Source organism: Perna viridis, chromosome 4, assembly GCF_037379345.1.
Source record: "Perna viridis isolate PV_CMFRI_1.1 ecotype Kerala chromosome 4, ASM3737934v1, whole genome shotgun sequence".
In the NCBI taxonomy this organism is placed as follows: domain Eukaryota; kingdom Metazoa; phylum Mollusca; class Bivalvia; order Mytilida; family Mytilidae; genus Perna; species Perna viridis.
This window is the reverse complement of record NC_142448.1, coordinates 52,986,664-53,008,651: the sequence shown is the minus strand read 5'-3', so window position 1 is coordinate 53,008,651 and position 21,988 is coordinate 52,986,664. Positions and strand designations below refer to the sequence as shown.

The following is a 21,988-nucleotide window of genomic DNA, read 5'->3' as shown; positions in this document are numbered from 1 at the left end:
TACATTATATTCCTTCACACACATCTACATATAATACCAGACCTTCTGATAAAATTTCCTCAAAATGCCTATACAGATTTAGGAGTTTTTCTTAAGAGGATTTTATATATAAATGCCTTATTTAGATTATCCCACAACTTCTTTTGCAGGGGGGTATAAAAAGGGTACAAATAGTGCAATGTAAGATCACTCCAGTATGATGCAATCCAGCAAGTAGGTCTTCATAGTTTAAGGGAGAGTCTCCTTCAAAAATAAAGGCTTGGTAAGTATGATGCAATCCAGCAAGTAGGTGTTCAGAGTTTATGGGAGGGTCTGCTTCAAAAATGAAGGGTTGGTAATTAGTTTTTATATCTAAATAAATTTGTGGATTTGACTTTGTAGTGGCATGGTTGCAGAAAGCACAAATTAAATTGGAATGTTCAGAGAAAGTCCTACAGGTTAAAATGTGCTAATCACTTGTTTGGTGAATGTTCAGAATAAGTCCTACACATTCAAGTGTGCTTATCATTTGTTCAAAGAATGTTCAGGGAAAGTCCTACAGGTTCAAGTGTGCTTATTTGTTCAGAGAATGTTCAAGGAAAGTCCTACAGGTTCAAGTGTGCTTATCATTTGTTTGGAGAATGTTCAGGGAAAGTCCTACAGTTTCAAGTGTTCTTATCATTTGTTTGGTGAATGTTCAGGGAAAGTCCTACATTTTCAAGTGTTCTTATCATTTGTTTTGAAAAAGTCTTACAGGTTCAAGTGTGCTAATCACTTGTTTGGAGAATGTTCAGTGAAAGTGCTACAGGTTCAAATGTGCTTATTATTTGTTTGGAGAATGTATACAGAAAGTCCTTCAGGTTCAAGTGTGCTTAACATTTGTTCAGAGAATGTTAAGGGAAAGTCCTACAGGTTCAAGTGTGCTAATCACTCGTTTGGAGAAGGTATACAGAAAGCCCTACAGGTTCAAGTGTGCTTATCATTTGTTCAGAGAATGTTCAGGGAAAATCCTACAGGTTCAAGTGTGCTAATCACTCATTTGGAGAATGTATACAGAAAGCCCTACAGGTTCAAGTGTGCTAATCACTTGTTTGGAAAATGTTCAGGGAAAATCCTACAGGTTCAAGTGTGCTTATTATTTGTTTGGAGAATGTATACAGAAAGTCCTACAAATTCAAGTGTGCTTATCACTTGTTCAGAGAATGTTCAGGGAAAATCCTACAGGTTCAAGTGTGCTTATTATTTGTTTGGAGAATGTATACAGAAAGTGCTACAGGTTCAAGTGTGCTTATTATTTGTCTGAAGATTGTTAAACTTTACCTGTATTTAACTGAAACAACTTTTTTTCAAAAAGAACTATGTAGTAGATGAATATTTCAGAAACATTTCCGTCTAAGACCTTCATCAGCTCTTTCTCCTATCTGTTTCCTCTTAAATTTTAATTTATTTTCTCCATTGAGGTTTTTAAACTACAATTTGATAATCAACTTTTACTGTTCATGTGAATATTTGTGCATAACATCTATTTCTCAATAAACAAAAGTATATATATATATATATATCAGTATATAGAAGAACTTACTTATAACTAAGTCTTCAGTTGTTGTTCGTCCAAAGAAAGGTACTGATGGGAATAGTCTCAATGCTTCCTACAACAGAATCACTGTGCACATTATAGGTATAGCTCTCCTTCAGATTAAAAGTAGTCTATAGTTCACTGTAAAAAAGTTACTGATTACTGTTAGGGATGTGGCTGCTGGTATCACTGTTAGGGATGTGGCTGCAGGTATCACTGTTAGGGATGTGGCTGCTGGTATCACTGTTAGGGATGTGGCTGCAGGTATCACTGTTAGGGATGTGGCTGCTGGTATCACTGTTAGGGATGTGGCTGCTGGTATCACTGTTAGGGATGTGGCTGCAGGTATCACTGTTAGGGATGTGGCTGCAGGTATCACTGTTAGGGATGTGGCTGCTGGTATCACTGTTAGGGATGTGGCTGCTGGTATCACTGTTAGGGATGTGGCTGCAGGTAAGAGCAAGCTGGCTTTAGGCAAAACAGAAGCTGCATAGACCAAATTGCTACACTAAGAATATTCATCAAGCAGTCTGCTGAGTGGCAGTCCTCAATACATATAAATTTTATAGATTTTGAGAAAGCTTCTGAAAACAGCGATGGGATGTGGAAGTTGCTACAACATTATGGTCTGCCCATTAAAATAGTCAACATGATAAAAGCATTGTATGAAGACTTTACTGTACAAGTAATACATGATTCAAACCTATCTGAATCATTTCAACTAGCAACTGGAGTTAAGCAAAGATGCCTCCTACCACCTACTTTGTTTTTCATAGCCATTGACTGGGTTACAAGACAGGCCTTTGATTCAAATAGAGGAATACAATGGACAAAGGTGAACAACCTGAGGATCTAGACTTTGTTGAAGATCTAGCATTGCTATTCAACCGCATACAAGACATGAGAGACAAAACCAAGAAACTATATGAAAAGGGCAGAAAGATCGGACTGAAATTTAATATCAAAAAGACCAAAATAATGAAAGTTATGACAAGGAAAGGTGGAGCGAAATCAATTGAAGGTGAAGACATCCAGGAAGCAGATCAATTTACATATTTGTGAAGTATTGTAAACAAAACAGGTGGAACAGAAGACATAAGTTCTAGGATAAGCAAAGAAAGACAGGCATTTACCATGCTAAAGCCTGTATGGAAATCCAACATACTATCGAAAAATAGTATAAAAAATCAGAATATTCAATACAAATATAAAATCTGTTTTACTCTATGGATCAGAAATCTGGAGACTTACCAAAGGACTCCAACACAAAATCCAGGTATTTGTCAACAAATGTCTTCATTCAATATGTATGGTGGCCTCAAACCATTAGTAACAAGAACAAAGCAAGACCCTGTGATAAACAAATTAAAAAATGATCTTGGCATTGGATTGGACATGCTTTGAGAAAACCTGTGAACATAACAAAACAGATTTTATACTCGAATCCACAGGGATGCAGGAGACAAAAGAGACCTACACACAGCTGGAGAAGAACAAGATTGAAAGAACTAGATAACATTGGAACCACCAGATGAGAAGCCAAACAAATTGCTCAAAACAGAGATAGATGGCAGACAACTGTTTCAGCCCTATGTTCCATAAGGGATGAAAGAGGACTAAGTCAAGTAAGTCATAGTTCATTGAGCCAGTATAAAAATATTCATAGATAACACATCAGATTACATGTGAAATTAATGAAAATCACCCCAGATTTTGCCTATTGATTTACCTAACATGTTAATAGTGTCATATTTTCCATAGTTCTGACCACTTCTGAGTGGCTAAATATTCCCCATGAAATCAGAAGGTCTGGTAGACTAATACCGAAGACTTTAGAAGTCACTGCTTCTCCACAAAGTATGATAGAACTCGGAGTCAGAATACTACCAGTGTGGTAATATGCCTTCCAGCAGGTTGTTGATTCTGTGAGTTAGTAAACTAAAATTCAAGCTTTGAGTGTTTGTCACATACAAAAGCAATACGGTCCAACTTTATTTTGCACTTTGATGAGATAAATATCAGCTTCAATGCCCCTTATAGGACTAATACCCCCACAGCCTGTTGAACCCTGTACATTTGGTGACCAATGTAGACACATTTACATTGTACACAATTTTCAAGGGGATAAACTAAGCACTAAACTAAGGTCTTTGTCCCATTCTGATTACATTCTTTTGATTACCGCTAGAACCTTGGTTCCCTTGATTACTGTACCACATTTAGTTTCATAACAATTCTACAAGTCATTGAGAAGGAGTAATATAAGTTGCAGAAAACACTTGAGACCAAGTTTTGCTTAAAACACCTAGGTACAACAGCTGTCATTCCTAAATTTTCTGTCCAAACATAAAAATCCTGACAGTATGCACATCTCCAAAAAGTTTCAAAACAATGCTGCAAGCTGCTCAGAAAACACACAGAGGGACAAGGTGAAATTTATATACCCCCTCACTTCGTTTGTGGGGGCGGTTATAATAAAAACTACATCCTAGGTGAACGTTCCTTACACATTTGTAATCCAGTTTTAAATGATGCTTGCAACATCTAAAATATTTATGAAATTTTGATGGAAATTCAAAGATGTTGACTTCGCATTTAAACATGTACTTTGGGATTTTTTTAAACAGTTTTGTAACCTGTTGTTTAAAACACTGGCCAGTGATTTACAACCATTTAGATTTAGCCATGATAACTAATCTTTAACCTCAAGAGGTTGCTCTGAGTCAGAAATGGTTATAATTTTGTGTACTCTCAAAAATTCTAAGTACAGGGGTTGAAATAATCTCTTTCTCCTGACCTGCAAGCTAGTTTGATTACATGTGAATGGAAGTCCAACTCAGCTCTACTACCTAATTTCCAAAGGTTTTTCTGTTCATCTTACCATCTATAGGCAAGTAAACTTCACTCTGGAGAGCTCAGTTTCAGCAAAACTTGCCCAATTGACCAATTGGACAAATTTTCTTATTTCTACCCCTGTAAGTACTAATTAATTCAAGTAGCCATATATGACTTGTGTGACTTTGTATAACTTCATTGTATGTGAATTCTTCTTTCTAATGAGTTATTTTCCTTGGCTTCGATATCAATATAAGTTCCTTTAAAATCAAGTAAGCAGTAAACTAAAAAAAACAAACCTTTATAACACATTCAAGGTATTTTAGGGATTTTAAATCCTTCATCGTTGCTCTCCTGTTACTATCACCTAAAAATAAAAAAAAAATGTATGTGTGACATAGAAAAGACTTATATTTGAAGAATCACAACCAATATCATCACTTATTGTGTACAAATCATAACCAATATCGTCACTTATTGTGTACAAATCATAACCAATATCATCACTTATTGTGTACAATCATAACCAATATCGTCACTAATTGTGTACAAATCATAACCAATATCGTCACTTATTGTGTACAATCATAACCAATATCATCACTTATTGTGTACAATCATAACCAATATCGTCACAAATTGTACACAAATCATTTATTACAAATTATACTGAGTAAAATAAAATGATTCACAATAGAAGCTTGTAACAACTGCAGTGGTCAAGTTGAGGTAAGTATGAACACATCATTCAAGCTTGATACAGCTTTGAACTTTGAATATAATTAGAGTATTGCAACAAGATTATATATTTATAGCCATTATTTGGCCCTTATTCCTACATAGTTCCAGTCACAATCTCAAAAATCAATTCCAATCTTCCTTTGAGGTATAAAAAATTGCAGTACAAAAAATTTGAAAGATCTTTTGGAGACTATCAATTTGACTATTATCTGAATATAACAGCATTAAAACCTATGATTTTTCAACACTGTATACTTCTATTCCCCATACTCAGTTAAAATCCTGACTTAAAAACATTATACATCGTTGTTTTTAAAAAAAAAGATGGTACACCTAGATACAAATATATAGTTCTTCATAGAGATTCCTCATACTTTGTAAGAAATAATTCCAAATCATCTTCCAATTATACAGAGGAAGATGTTTACAAAATGCTGGAATTTTTAACCGACAACACATTTGTCCAGTGTAGTGGACGTGTTTTTCAACAAATGGTCGGCATTCCAATGGGAACAAATTGTGCTCCTTTACTTGCTAACCTATTCCTTCACTCTTATGAGGCTGACTTTATAGCTGATCTGATCCGACAGAAAGAATATTGTTTGGCTAGATCCTTTGATCTCAGTTTCCGCTATATAGATGACGTATTATCTTTAAACAATCCTGATTTCGGGGATTTGATACATCACATCTACCCCTAAGAACTTGAGATAAAGGATACTACAGACACTGTGAAGTCAGCCTCATATCTTGACCTACACTTAGAAATCGATGGTAAAGGAAAACTGTTGACCAAACATGATGACTTTTCATTCAAAATTGTTAACTTTCCTTTCATCTGTGGCAACATCCGTTCATATCACAACTCATATGTTATGCCAGAGCTTACCAAAACTACGCAGACTTTTTGTATCGCACTAGAACTCTAACAAAAAGGCTTCTGGAACAGGGTTATGTTGCTACAAGATTGAAGTCATCACTAAAGAAGTTTTATGGTCGTCATCATGAACTCGTGGATCGTTATGGTGTATTCATCAGCACTATGAAAACTGATTTATTCAACAGGTCATAGTTTTCCTTACCTCGTTTGTCTACCTCGGACTTGACTTTTTATGAGCAACTCGGTGGGTGTTTCTAGAAAAACAGAGGACGCTTACCCTACCGGTGCACCTGGTTGATGCTCCTAGTTTTTAGTGGAGTCTGAGTTGCTCATTTTGTATGTAAGATTTTAGTTACTTTATGTTCTTTGTTGTATATGTCTGTTTTCCATGTCTGGTCTTTGTCACTGGATTACATTCTTTTAATTATCGCTATAACCTTGGTTCCCTTGATTAATCTTTCAAAGAGATCCATTCTCTTTTACTCCTTTTCATCCAGATATCAGGACAATGCTAACGCTTGTCCCTAATTGGATCAAGGTCACAACCCAAAAATATTTGGTGGTATATGGCACCTTGTGACACAATTTCAAAAAGATACATTTACATGTAGTTAAGTTACTGTCCAGACATCATGCAAACTTTTTCTGGTCCCTTTTTGGCCCCTCATTCCCTAATGGTTCAAGTCTTTAACTTAAACAGAATATTGTTGAACAATATCATAAGACATCCATATGTTTCTATTGGAGATGTATAGTTGAATTATATGAAATGCTAGTGTTTGGCCCCTAACTCAAAAACTGTTTAAGGCATAATCCCCAAAATCAATACCAAACTTCTTTTTGCAAGAAAACATGAGATGAAGGCACAAACAACAACCTGGTGGTCAACAGTGCCATACCATTATACCACCTTAAATTTTTTGCTGTTGTAAAAAAACATTCTTCAAATTCAACCTTTAACTGTGAAAATTCTGATTATGATAAGTTCCAATAAAATGCTATGCATGACAGAGCATGGTGTGACAGCAAATGCCAAACTCTGTACAATTAAGGGGATGTATGGACACTTTCACCAAGCTAAACACATCTCATCATATGCTTCCATTACTGGGTGAAAATGTTTTTTAGAATTTGAAAATTAAATTAAACCTTTTTTTATAACATAATCATTTTAAAGACAAAAGCAAAAATTTCAAGAAAAATCATCAAATTACAAAGTCAAAGGGCATTTCATTTTTTAAGAACAAGTCTGCTATTTTTTGTTTTAGTAAAGCGTGAAAAATTTCTGTTCTATTTTCAGTAATAAAAGCCATCTTGATCTACAAGAACCAATAAAAATATACAATATATTGTAGACATATCATAAAAATATATTGTAGACATATAATATGCGATATATTGTAAACATATCATAAACAATATATTGTAGACATATAACATACTGTAGACATATCATAAACAATATATGAGATTTATATCTCCGATGAGATTTATGCTTTAAAATAAAAAGACAAAGTAGAAAACAAGAGGCACCCAGGAGCATGAATTGCTCACCTGGTTAAAATTTGTCTTTCAAGGGTAATAAATTTAACCAGGAGATGTCCAACAATTTTGACTCAAGAAGACTTTGATATAACTTATCACAAGGATCATTTCAGGAATTGAAAGTTTCTTTCTATCTGTCATAGGTTTCAAGATATTGGATGAAACTAAAAAAAATAATAATTTTTCATCTTTCAAGGGCAATAACTCTTAAAAGGAGTCGCCTGACAACTTTGATCCCTCAAGACTTTTGAGGGCCTTATAATAAGGATCATTTCAGCAATTGAAAGAGTTTGGCTAAACCTAACAGTTTTGAGATATATGCGAAAAACTACTGTCTGACCCTTATGTTCTATTTTTAGTTATGGCGGCCATGTTTTTTGACGTATCAAAAATCCCCACATCAGTTCTATGTAGGATATCCTAAGAAACATTGATACCAAGTTTGGTTTCAATTGGTCAAGTAGTGTCAGAGGAGAAGATTTTTGAAAGCAATAACATTAAAAAAAACGAAAAATCGTTGAAAAAGGGCAATAACTCCAACATGGCTTAAACAGAGATGAAAGTGACTTCTGTTGAAAAAATTTGAAGATCTGATGGGGGGTTTGCGGGCTGCCTTAAGCCCCTAAGCAGGGTCCAAGTGCGCAGCCCTGGTGGGGCCCAGGAAACAAAGCCCAGGAAATCCAGAGATTTCAGGTTTTTTTAACCATTTTCAACATGACCTGAGTATGGTTTACACTTACAGTATAGGATAGTTCTTGGTGATGTCAATTTTGTGTTGGTTGGCAAAAAATCCATTGAGTGGAATGGGGCATCAACCTTAAATCATCTTTTTTTTTCTTTTTCAACTTTTTCATTTTTTAAGAAAATTGAAAAATTCTTTTGGTTCCCTACACTGCCAATTTAGCTCTTTTTATTCAAATTGTATCTGAGGAAAGTTAAGTGTACAAGTATGAATAATAAAGGTCTAAAAAAAGTCTCTTATTTAATAAGGGTAAGCAAGGGAACCATGATTCAGGCAGAAATCTAAAGAATGCAATCCAAGGATAAAGACTAGAAAATATTTGTTTTAAAGAGAATTGATGAACATAAGACAGAGGCAGATCAAAGGATTCTCAAAAGAAGGCTTGGCTCTGTTATCGCTCAGTAATTTCCTATATAAAGTGTGGGGGGAGGGGGCTTGGATCCGCCTATGTAAGATCAAAGTAATTCATACATATGCTTCCAAACAAAATAGAACCAGTTTGTAAAGAACGTTTATAGCATGTCAACTAGTAAATGTTAAAAAAAATGTACATGTACCATATCTGATATTTCTCCATTTCAGATCCATTAACTTCAACAATCAAGATTTTTGACAGAAAATCATTTCAATTTATGAATAAGCCAGTGTTATATAAAAAAAATTTTAAAACAAACCCTATTTAACTTGATAAGAAATGAGCTATATAAACTAAGTCTTATTCAGATGTTCATCGCTTCCCTTAAAATTCCTAAATGGTTGGGTTACAACCCCCACCCCCCCCCCCAAAATCGATCTAAACCATCCACTGTTACAACAAGTCATGTACCCAACCTATTACAGACCCACTGCTTTATACAAGTAAATGCACTCACAAGAAAAACCATGTGTCTATGGACCATTAAATGAAAGTTAAATTTGCTGTCTAAAAAAAAAAGGCAAATTTAGCGATGCCTTGAAATACACACTAAACATGTATAATTTACAATGATTACCAAACACTTCATCTAGCTCTTTGTGGACCTTGTCCTGTACATCTGGATGTGATCCAATAAGATGCAGTGCAAAACTCATGGCTGCAGCAGTAGTGTCGTGACCCTAAAAATAACCAATCAGAAAAAAGAACAGCATTCCAATGTCCCAATGTAAAAAAAGTGTGGAAAACTTTAAATTCACTGAAATTTCAACCTTAACCGAAGTGGAACTTAATCTGTAATTTCTCATAGTAAGATTACATACAAAAGATAAAATCAATTGATAAAAACGCTAGAACAAAAAGTGCGGAAAACTTTAAATTCATAAAAATTTTCTAAACCAAGAGCCATAACTTCTGTAAGAATCATTCAACCATAACTAAAGTTTAACTTAATCTGTAACTTCTCATAGTAAGACTACATACAAAATATGAAATCAATTGGTAAAAGCATTACAAAAAAAAGTGTGGAAACCTGTAAATTCAATGAAATTTTCCAAGTTCAAGGGCCGTAACTTCTGTAAAAATTAATCAACCGTAAACCATAGTCAAACTTAATCTGCAACTTCTCATAGTAAGACTAAATGCAAACAACAAACTTATTCGGTAAAAGCATTACAAAAAAAGTGATGAAAACGCGGATGAACAGACGCCCAGCATCTCCATGTCCTCTCGCGACGTGTCATGGGGGATAATAAACTCATGACTGCAGCAGTAGTGTCATGACCCTAAAAGTAACGAATCAAATAAACTCATTGCTGTAGCAGAAGTGTCATGACCCTAAAAATAACCAATCAGATAAACTCATGACTGCAGCAGTAGTGTCATGACCCTAAAAATAATCAATCAGATAAACTCATTGCTGTGGCAGTAGTGTCATGACCCTAAAATTAACCCAATCAGATAAACCCATTCCTACAACAGTAGTGACATAACCCTTATAGTAACAGTCAGACTGATTAATGGAAGTTTTTTTCTTTAAACACAGTTTACATCAAATCATCCATCATAAATACAATCAAGTTTTATGAATTCAAAGAGAAATGGCCCCAAATTACTATTACATGTAGATTTGTTGTTCACCAAAAACCTGGGCTTATTATGAACAAGTGGTCAAAAATCACTTCTGTAATAGCTGATCCCATGACGTAATTATTACACCATAATAATGAGTATTTTGTTGGAAATGAAAAAAAAAATTTGGAAAATGCCTCAATCTACACTGGTTTGGGAAAACCTCCACATTCTTCCATCAACTAATTTTAGTATATGTACAAATGTTAAAGTTTAAGCTAAACATATCTTTATTAAACTTTTTGGTCAAGGGTGTTGAAGCATCAAATTTACAAAAACTAGACACTTTCCTGAATTTGATTTTTCTTGCCAACTTAAATTCATTAAAATCACTGCTCTTAAACTCCTGGTTATTGATGGTAAAATATTAAGGATAGGATGGAGAATCTGACTAATAGGTGAGTTAAATTGAACATGGTTAATACTTTTTATGCTAATTCTAAACACATTAATATGCAAGAAATAATTCCCTAAATGCAAATTAATGCAAATTAATTACTAAATAACTTTCAAGGCCAAAAAGGAGTCCCTCAAATCTTCAGTTAATATGAAGACTAGATCTTAATTTTATTTGCAGAAATAATAGGATATCATAGAGCTGAATAATAGCAAGAAACATATTTACTGGTTATAAAAGAGGTATTGAATAATATAAAATGATTTACATTTGGACAATATTTTTGTGTAGTGTTCAGAAATAGTAGCATAATACAACTGCAGTAGTTGAACCCTGAACAGTTGGGGCAAGTGTGGACACAATATTAGTTTTTGACACACTTAAGCATAGGGACTTACAATTCATTATATACACAACTACTGGATAGGACACAATATAGCACAAAACTTGAAATCCAATCACAAATTAATTTTTAAGTCAGACCAATAATTAAAATGTCGATGTTTTGGGGTGTGGCCCCTTTGACCCTTTATAACTCAAAAACCGTATGAGGTATCTGAAACCTGATTGAAAAGTGTAGGCAGGGATTTTCATAAGCTATCCAATATTTTTTTTTTCTTTTTGAAATCAGACCAAAAATTAAAGTCTATTTTTTGGCGTGAGGTCCCTTTGGCCCCTTATCAATAAAAACCATAAGAGATATCTGAAATTTGATTAAAATATATGGTGTCATCTTCATAAGGTATCAAATAAAAAAAAATTGAAATAGGACAAAAAAAAAAGTTGATTTTTTGGGATGTGGCCACTTTTAGCTGTATAACTCAAAAACCATATGAGGTATCTGGAATCATAATGTATCCAACAAGAGGTTCCCAGCAGCCTGAATCGCTCACCTGGTTGAATTTTGCCTTTCAAGGGCAATAAATTAAACAAGAAGTTGTCCAACAATTTTGGCTCAAGATGTCTTTGGTAGGGCTTATCATAAGGATCATTTCAACAATAGAAAGTTTCTTTTAATCTATCATAGTTTTCAAGATAATAACTGAAAACTGTTAAAAAAATATTATTTTTCCCCTTTCAAGGGAAATAACTCTTACAAGGAGTCATGTGACAACTTTTGTCTCAGAAGACTTTTATAGTCCTAATATTAAGGATCATTTCAGCTATCGAAAGAATTTGGCTAAACCTAACGGTTTTGGAGATATATGCAAACAAAACGCTCCCAGAAGCCTGAATCGCTCACCTGGTTGAATTTTGCCATTCAAGGGCAATAAATTAAACAAGAAGTTGTCCAACAATTTTGACTCAAGAAAAAACTTTGATAGGACTTTTCATAGTATCATTTCAATATATCAATTGTGCTCCTTTACTTGCTGACCTATTCCTTCACTCTTATGAGGCTGACTTTATAGCTGATCTGATCAGAAAGAAAGAATATCGTTTGGCTAGATCCTTCAATCTCAGTTTCGGCTATACATATGATGTATTATCTTTAAACAATCCTAATTTCAGGGATTTGATAAATCGCATCTACCCAAAAGAACTTGAGATAAAGGATACTACAGACACTGTGAAGTCAGTCTCATATCTTGACCTACACTTAGAAATCGATGGTAAAGGAAAACTATTGACCAAACTTTACGACAAACGTGATGACTTTTCATTCAGAATTGTCAACTTTCCTTTCATCTGTGGCAACATCCCTTCAGCTCCTGCGTATGGAGTGTTCATATCACAACTCATACGTTAGGCCAGAGCTTGCCGAAACTACGCAGACTTTTTGTATCGCGCTAGAACTCTAACAAAAAGGCTTCTGGAACAGGGTTATGTTGCTACAAGATTGAAGTCATCACTACAGAAGTTTTATGGTCGTTATCATGAACTCGTGAATCATTATGGTGTATCCATCAGCACCATGAAAACTGATTTATTCAACAGGTCATAGTTTTCCTTCCCTCGTTTGTCTACCCCGGACTTGACTTTTTATGAGCAACTCAGCGGGTGTTTCTAGAAAAGCAGAGGACGCTTGCCCTACCGGTGCACCTGGTCCATGCTCCCAGTTTTTAGTGGAGTCCAAGTTGCTCGTTTACTTTTGTTACTTTGTATGTATGATTTTAGTTACTTCATGTTCTTTGTTGTGTATGTGTTTTCCATGTCTGGTCTTTGTCCCTGGATTACATTCTTTTGATTACCACTATAACCTTGGTTCCCTTGATTACTCTTTCAGTAAATGAAAGTCTAAATCTATCATAGTTTTCAAGACATTGGCTGAAACCTGTAGAAAAAAAAAACCTGTCATTTTTGACGAATCAAAAAACCAGATTTCAATTCTATGCAGGATACCCCAAGAAACACTTATACCGAGTTTTGTTTCAAATGGTAAAATATTGTCAGAGAAGAATATTTTTGAAAGAAATAACATGAAAAATAGCAAAAAATGTTGAAAAAGGGCAATAACTCCAACATGGCTTAATAGATTAAAATGAACATTTGACCGCAGATAGATCTCATCATGCTGAACACTTTTACCCCTATGTCAGAATTTGGCTTAACCTTACTGTTTTGGAGATATATGTGAAAAACTACTGTCTGACCCCTATGTTCTATTTTTATTAACGGCAGCCATGTTTTTTTGACGGATTTAAAATCCCTACACCAGTTCTATGCAGGATACCCCAAGGAACATTCATACCAAGTTTGGTTTCAATTGGTCAAGTAGTGTCAGAGAAGAAGATTTTCGAAAGAAATAACATTAAAAATAGCACAAATCGTTGAGAAAGGGCAATAACTCCAACATGGCTTGACAGATTAAATCCAAAATTTAACAAAAAATAGATCTCATCATGCTTTTGAGATATATGCAAAAATCTGCTGTCTGACCCTTATGTTCTATTTTTAGTAACAGCGGCCATGTTTTTCAACGAATCAGAAATCCCCACGACAGTTCTTTGCAGGATATCCCAAGGAACATTCATAACAAGTTTGGTTTCAATTGGTCAAGTAGTGTCAGAGGAGAAGATTTTTTAAAGAAATAACATTAAAAATAGCAAAAATCGTTGAAAAAGGGCAATAACTCCAACATGGTTTAATGGATTACAATCAAAATTTGACCAGAGATAGATCTCATAATGCTGAGCACAGATAAATCTCATCATGCTGAACATTTTTACTTCATCACAGTTTTGGAGATATATGTGAAAAACTACTGTCTGACCCCTATGCCCTATTTTTAGTAACGGCGGCAATGTTTTCAGACGAATTAAAAATTCCCACATGAGTTCTATGCAGGATACCCCAAGGAATATTTATACCAAGTTTGGTTCTAATCAGTCTAATAGTTTCAGAGGAGAAGACTTTTGTATAATTGTTAACGACGATGATTTGGATTTCAATTAGCGAAATTCCGCTAAAAAGCGGAAAATAAATCATCCCTGTGTTATTGTCTGGACATCAGTAAAATGCATGTTTCTGGTCCACTTTCTAGGCCCTGATTTCTGAAAACTTCAAGTTTTCACTCCCAGTATAAATCCAAGTCTGACCATTATGGTATGGAATATTGTAGAATATTCCCTAGCTTTTACTGGAGTTATATCCTTGAATTCTATGAAATGCTTGTTTTATGACCCTTTTTGGCCCCTAATTCTGAAATGATTAGGGCTACAACCCCGCAAAATCAATACCGGCCTTATGTAGTATGTAACCCTGTAATAAATTTTTTATAAAGATAAACCAATTAAAACTCAAGTTACTGCATGCAAACCAAGCAACTACAGACGACTACAGTGCCATACCAATATACAACAATACATTTTTTGCGGTCGTATTAAAATTACATTTTCATGATGTCATTCCTAATTTTAATTTTGTAAGTCATAAAAACAACCAAGTTTATCTGTCACAAGTTCTAAGGTACACATATTCAGGACAGGAGACAGTAATTTTCTATTGGGACCATTTTAAGTTTTATACAATGTAGTTCTTTTCAGAATTTAACTGACAAAACATATTCTATGTTTTTAAAAACCATGCTCTAATTTTCTTTGTACAATATTCAATATATTCTTATATGAAATGTATGACACAACATCAGCAACTTAATTTTAGCATTTTGAAATTTGTGGAATTCATGGGGTACATCAAAATCAATAAAATGGTGTAAGAGAAATTGAACAGAACAAAGGGGTCCTACTAAACAAAGAGTGGTAAAGAGCACAAAAGCCTGCTAAAGACTGGTACCGAAATATTGATTTATTTTATTGAATAAAAGTTTCTTTGTATCTATATAGTGATATTCTTTTATTTTTAGCTAAAATAAATGTTTTTGGTGCATTTCTGTAGACATCTATTTACATACGGTCACGACTTCAACATTTTCGTTTCTCCAACATGGCAGCCGTAAAGTCTGGAGGTACATAATTCATGACAATTTCAGTGTGTAATATTGTTTTTATGCGAGTTGTAGTTTAATCGTGTTATTTGGTCATTTTCATATGCTTTTAAAACTTTTTCAGTCTTTAATATTGTATTTTATCACTCATTTATAACTCCCAGATGTCATGACAGATTCGTTTAAACAAAGGATAGAGTAAGTATAAAATGGATTCGGAATGGAGATGAAAAAAAAACATAATGTTCAAATAGATTTATTAATTAGTGGTGTTTTAGCCCGATCAGCACAGAAAGGCTATATCCAGGCAATGTTAATATTAGACAACCATTACATACAGTAATTATGTAAATAATGGAAGAGCCCCCACTCCACGTCAAGGCTATGAAACGTGTAGGATGGGCCCCCAAAATTCTTTAGCCAAAGTTTTGGTGATCAACCATACCCCCTCCCTTCATTTCCTTTTATGTCGGATAATTTTGGTTTCATATAGAAAATTTATTCTGGAATATTCAAAATAAAATTTAAAATCCACAAAGAGAAATTTAAGGGGAAAGTTGAACTTCATGAATACTCAATCAACCAATCATAGATAATTCATTTTTTTTTCTGTTATTTACCTAAAAAATTATCTAAAATTATTTTATATCATTTCTATTTAAAAAAAACGTACGTCAGGTCTTTTACTCTCCTGTCTTGCAGGCAAATAAAGGTTGTCCGTAGACAGTAATGTAAAAAAAAACTAAGTAATTTTAACTATATTTAACTAGTTTTTGAAATGCAAGTAGGAGAATTGAACTTCATGGACCATCAATCAATCAATATCTGGAGATCACCATTACTCCCTCCCTTTATTTTAAAATATTTTTGAAGGTCCTGATATATCAATCAATCTTTTTATCATTATAAATTAGAATTTCATATTTCAGATATTTTTCTCATACAATTGCTGACCAGAGGGACTTACTATTTAATTTACTTTCTCTTTTTCTGTCAATAAATCCATATTGTAAGTCTCTTACTCTCCATCGTCCGTAAAGTAAGTTATATCTAAGAAAAAAATGTAATATTCAAAGTATTGCCGTATGTAATGTCTTTTATCCTCCTGTCTTGCAGACGAATAAATGTCCGTTACGTAAGTCAAAATTTCCTTCTTTCAATTTTATTTTAATGAATCATTTATTTAGATTTATTTCATTTCAATCTATGTCATGTCATGTCATGTCATTTCATGTCATTTCATTTCATTTTATTATTAAGTTCATTTAATTCTGTTTAAAGTTTTAGTTCACGACAACAACACAATATATTGTTTTTTATTTTCAAACTGAAGTAATCTTATGTTTTTTGTTAGTCGCAGTGTGAGTCTTGCATGACTTCATGTGCTTTCGCATACCCGGCTTTTGCGCAACTCTGTTTACAGAGGGTATGGTCAAGTGACCTCCGGTTGAGGTCAAAGTGTCCACGGGCCTGATCTTGAAATTAACAAATTTCAACAGGCGTCGTGACCTCTGCTCTGGGGTAAGCTGTATCCAAGTCTCGTGGGAGACTTTTAATACAGAGGCCTTCTGTGACAGAGTGAATTTGCCGGTATCATGTAAAGCACCCCTGATGTCACGAGTCTGTTCCTGTACAAGCTCATACAATTTTGTCACTAAATCTGGTAGCCTCTGGACAACCCAGTTAGTGCTACGCTTAATGACATTATTGTATGACTCATTACAGAGTCGGGGTAGCCAGGGGTGCTTTGAACGGGGCTTGAAGGAAAACTCCTTCAAGTTGGGCAGTAACCTGTTACACAGGTAAGGGATGTCATACGAGTCTATCAGTTCATATGTATTTCGTCAAAAGTAAAGAAGTCGTCAGAGGTAAGTATACCGTCAGGGCCAAACAACTTGGCAATAATCTTAGCAATAATACCTCAGGTTGAGGTAAAGACTTACCAAGATTATGTACCACATTGTCCTTAAGATGCTTCGCACAAAGGAGACACGAAGCATTGGGAAAGGACAACTTAATAGCCTTCATAAAGGCAAGTTCCTCATCTGACCCAAATATCATGTGGGACTGATCAGTATCAAGCAACTTGCCCTGAAGGTGGGAGGTGAACTTATGATAGGAGTCAAATTGACCATCCCAAAGTAATAGCATGGGACCTATCATAATTGGATGCACAGACGTTTGGGAAGCACACAGGGGTGATGAAACATGAACTTAAGTTAAAAGTTCTGTCTATGCCAATAACAGTACCTGCAGCGATTGCAGATTTAAGCATGGCCAACTGCAATTCTGTGTAACCAGGACAAGACTGGGGGGTTTGGATGGGTCAGTTGTGACAACTTCTCTGATAAAGAGACTGCCCTTAAACATGTTAAGGGCAGCTAAGACGTCATCAGCAACGTTAATCCTATGAGTGGACTCAGGTCTGTCTTTCCTTTGGGTGTAGTACTTGGCATTATGAGTAACGCGGTGTGATATAATGTCATCAGGAGTAGCTGTATTAACTAATCTCCTGATGTCCACGGGGGCTCCACCGTTCTGAAGTCCATCACAAACAATGGTCTTTTGTTCGGATGTCAAAGAACGGTAAGGGACCGTTGTATGCTTGGCATTGCCATGCACAACATTGGGGGATATTCCCCAATGTACTCGACTATAACCGTAGATATGACTGGCTCGCAAACAAACCTCGTAACCCGCTTCTTGTAACAAGAATTTCGGGTCAACTTGGAATACTTGCGATATGCTACGACAATAGTCGATGGGTCAGGCTGAGGGTCCAAAGAAATAAATGTTTTCTTGGATCTCTTGCGATAAATACCGTCACGGCATTCAATATAATGCAGTGAATTTTGAGCAAACCTTATAAAGTAAAAAGCCTTAGTAGAATTCTTGGCGGACTGCCAAGAACCACAATCGTCGGGATATTCACTGTGTTTTTTCAACAAGCGGCGTTGCCTGTTGCTGGTGTCACCAAGAACGAAGTAAACGTTTTGCTGGACACCAGGTGGGATGGAGGTCAGGGTAGAAGTCTGAGTGGAGGCCAGGTCATATAGTTTATCAATGTTCAAAAAAGATGTCACGGAATTTGTCGAAGGATTTTTGTAGGGGTGCACTACATCCATCGACATATTAGTGATGTCCAAATTACTTGTGTCATGTTTTTGAACACTGACATTGACAGCCTTTGAAACATGTGATTTAGGAATGGGGTCAGAAATCACATGTTCAGACTGGTTGCAGTCTGATTCAGTTTGGTTAGACTGAATGAAAGAAGCCATGGTAGACTTCAGTACGGGGTCTGTAATATCGGAGTAATTAATGGTCGAATCGGGGTCTACTGAAGGCTTGCTCACTGAATCATGAGCAACAGGTGCAGCTGACTTGGCAGGTGTGGAAGTAGCTTCCTCCTTGCCTTACGGTGGAAACTGTTCAAAATCATCTATGCAGATGGGGGAACAGTCAACCGTATCAGGAATGAGGTAGACAAAGTGGGTAGGCCTCCAAAGAGTGCCTATGGTGTGACCACCAGACCACATGATGCTATGCTCATGTCGTGATCTTGAAGCACAGGGCTTAAAGGATGTGTTCAAGATCTTAATATACTAATCTGAGGGTCCATTAACAACGGGGTACACAGACTTTATAGGTCTACCAATAACACTACTGGCAGCGTGCATGGTCAATGCACATGACCAACTACCAGTCTGTGCAGTGTTTAATGGAATCAGATAAGGGCGGGCATATGTCTGGAATAAGTGTTTTTGAATGAGTGCGTTGATAGTACGCAGCATTCTCAAACATCTCGAAAAATGTCTTCAATCTGAGCTCAGATGAAGCATTTTTTTTTTTTTTTTTAATTTTTATTTTTATTTTTGAATAGTCAGGATTTTACAGCTACCCTTACATCACCACCTGACTAGGGTGTGGCAGGGATTAAAGGTGATATAATAATTGTAAACGATCTGACAATATATTTTTTTAAATATAACTGAGAAAAAATTGAAAGAAATAAGATATGGTATGTAATATTAAAATCTGACTCACTGACACTTGCATTCACTCTATCATACGTATATGACTGATATATTTACTGATAGTAGATATGCTCTTAATTTAATATCATGACCAACAGAAAATAGTAGTAATCGTAATAATGATAACAGTAATAAAAATTATAATAATACATGTCATACAGACATTAATTAGGAAAAATGTATTGCAAAGGGGCCCCGAATCTTTCCACTACCGGAACTTTATTATTTTTCTTTGCTACATATAGTTCCATTAAATGATAACTCTTGATCTTCTACTTTAGATCAGTAATGTTTGGTTTTTGTTCATTTAATTTACACTTGTAAATGTAATTTTTAGCAATTATAAATAATAAATTAATGAACAAAGTTCATACTTAAATCCAAGTAATACTTTCTCTTTATCAAAACAAAATCTGCATAATATAACCTCAGCTGCTGAGTAAAAGCTGTCCAAAATTAAAGAACCTCTGGACAATCAAAGAACAAATGTTCTAATGTTTTCTCTTGTGAATTACAAAAAGTACACAAGTTTGTGTTTGTCAATTTTATTTTGAAAAGGAAAGAATTTGTTGGAATAATTCTATGTAACAATTTGAACTGAAAATTTCGTAAATAAGAATTCTTACATGCTTTGTTTAAAATAATAAAATATTTAGACCAGTTAACAATATCACAGCTAAGTAAATCTTCCCACTTCAAAAATTTTTCAGTGGGTAACTTAACAACATTGTCTATAAAATCATTGTATATAAACTTCACTTTTGTGCTGGTAACAATCCTTTGAAAAAATTTGTCAACAGGGTTAAATGAAACTAAACTAACATTTGCAGTATTTTCTTTTATGTGATCTTTAAAACATTTTGGAACATTTGAGATCAGACTATAATATTTGACAAAATTGTTTGTATTAATCTTGTTTCATTTTTTGAAATGTACAAAAATTCTTGTTCTGATGATCAATTAGATCAATATTGTACACCATATTGTTTCCATTTAACATAGAAAGGAGAATCACACATATCTACAAAATTGAGAATATCTAATGATAAAATTTCTTTAATACAAATTTTTGTATGTGGTTTTGCTAAATACATACTCTCAAATACATCTTTCCAGAATGGATTTGTTAATACATCCAATTATTTCTTTTAGTTTTTCTTTCTGGAGGTTTAAAACTCTATCACTGCCATAGTTTTTTAGATCATGATATAAAAGTAATTTTTGCCAATCCCCATCAAAATTGTTAATCAGTCTCTTTATCCAACTAACTTTAATATAATTATTAAAAGACTGCAGGTGTATCATCTTCAATCCCCCTTGTGCTATATCACCAATCAAAGTGGTCCGTTTGATCTTATCAGGTTTCACATCCCATATAAAACTGTAAAGAGGGAATTTAACTCGTTTAACTTTGACTGAGGTAAGTTAGGCACTGAACTTAAAAGATATATTAATTTTGGCAGTGATAGAGTTTTAATTACAGTAATTTTACCCAATAATGTAAGTTTTCTGTGTTGCCAGCTCTTCAATATAGCAGATACTTCCTTAATTTTTTTTTGAAAAATTTAGATCTAACATACGATTAAGATCAAGAGAAAAATCAATTCCTAATACTCTAAAATTTGAGTGTGTCCAGTGAAGATGTTTATCCGGGCAAAGAACGAGATCTGAATATTTTTTATTTCCGACCCAAACAGCCTTTGTCTTGGAAGTGTTCATCTTTAAACCAGATACCTTATAAAAAGACTCAAAACAATCAAGTGTTTCTTTCAATGAAACTTCACTACCATCCAGAACAAGAAAAGTGTCATCAGCATACTGACTTAATAATGTATCATTATCTTTAATTTCAATGCCTTCAATATTCTTATTAGCCTTTAACTTCATAGCAAGTAATTCCACTCCAATAATAAATAAATAAGGTGAAAGGGGGTCGCCTTGTCGACAGCCTCTCTCAAAACTGAAAAAGTCTGACATATGACCATTATTTATAACACAACTTCTGGCCTTCAAATGGAATATTTCCAGCCACTTAGAAACAGATGGACCAAAATTGAAACTTTTAAGTGCTTTGTTCAAAAACTCCCATTCAATGCTTTTTCAAAATCCACAAGTAATAATAAACCGGTTTTGTCATGCTGTTCAAGATAATGCATTAAATCATACAACAATCAAGTATTCACACCTATAAATCTGTTTTTAATAAATCCCTTTTGAGTATCACTAATAATAGATGGTAATACAGATTTCATTCTATAAGCAATTAGAGAGGAAGCTATTTTTATATCAGTGTTTAATAAACTAATAGGTCTCCAATTGCCCATAAAACGTCTGTCTTTACCATCTTTTGGAATGCAAGTAATAATTCTCTGATATTGAAAATCTGAAAAAGTTCCTGATTCATATCTGAATTTCAGAGAATGAAAAAGAAATGGACTAATATATTTCCAAAAGAATTTGTAAAAATCTGCAGTAAAACCATCAGAGCCTGGACTCTTTTCATTTACCATTACTTTCAGAGACTCCGCACATTCTTTATATGTAAGGTTACCCTCACAGAAGTTTCTTTGTTCTTCTGTGAGTTTAACATTGTGACTGAAAAAAGATTCATCATCAGTGCTAAAGATTCTCCTTGAATACAGATTCTTATAAAATTTCTGCTGTTCAAGAAGAATTTCTGAATGATTAGAAATGTGATTTCCCTTCTCATCTATTAATTCAGTAATGGTTTTCTTAATAAAATTGTTCTTTTCTAGTTTGCAAAAATATTGTGAACATTTTTCTCCATTTTCATGCCAGTTTGCTCTTGATCTAAGTAGAATGCC

The 21,988-nt window shown here is 34.4% G+C and overlaps 1 protein-coding gene across 4 annotated transcripts in view; it reads right to left on the bottom strand.

Annotated features, from left to right (window-relative positions):
* The window catches only part of LOC148620530 (cytochrome P450 4V2-like), a 59,425-nt gene that overhangs the window by 6,431 nt on the left and 31,006 nt on the right, over positions 1–21,988 (bottom strand). For all 4 annotated transcript variants that reach the window (XM_088581455.1, XM_088581457.1, XM_088581456.1 and 1 more), the window contains exons 8-10: positions 9,291–9,393; positions 4,690–4,757; positions 1,562–1,628 (exon numbers count right to left, since the gene is read on the bottom strand). In XM_088581455.1, coding sequence (XP_088437581.1) covers positions 1,562–1,628; positions 4,690–4,757; positions 9,291–9,393 — 238 coding nt within the window. The remainder of the gene's footprint in view (positions 1–1,561; positions 1,629–4,689; positions 4,758–9,290; positions 9,394–21,988) is intronic.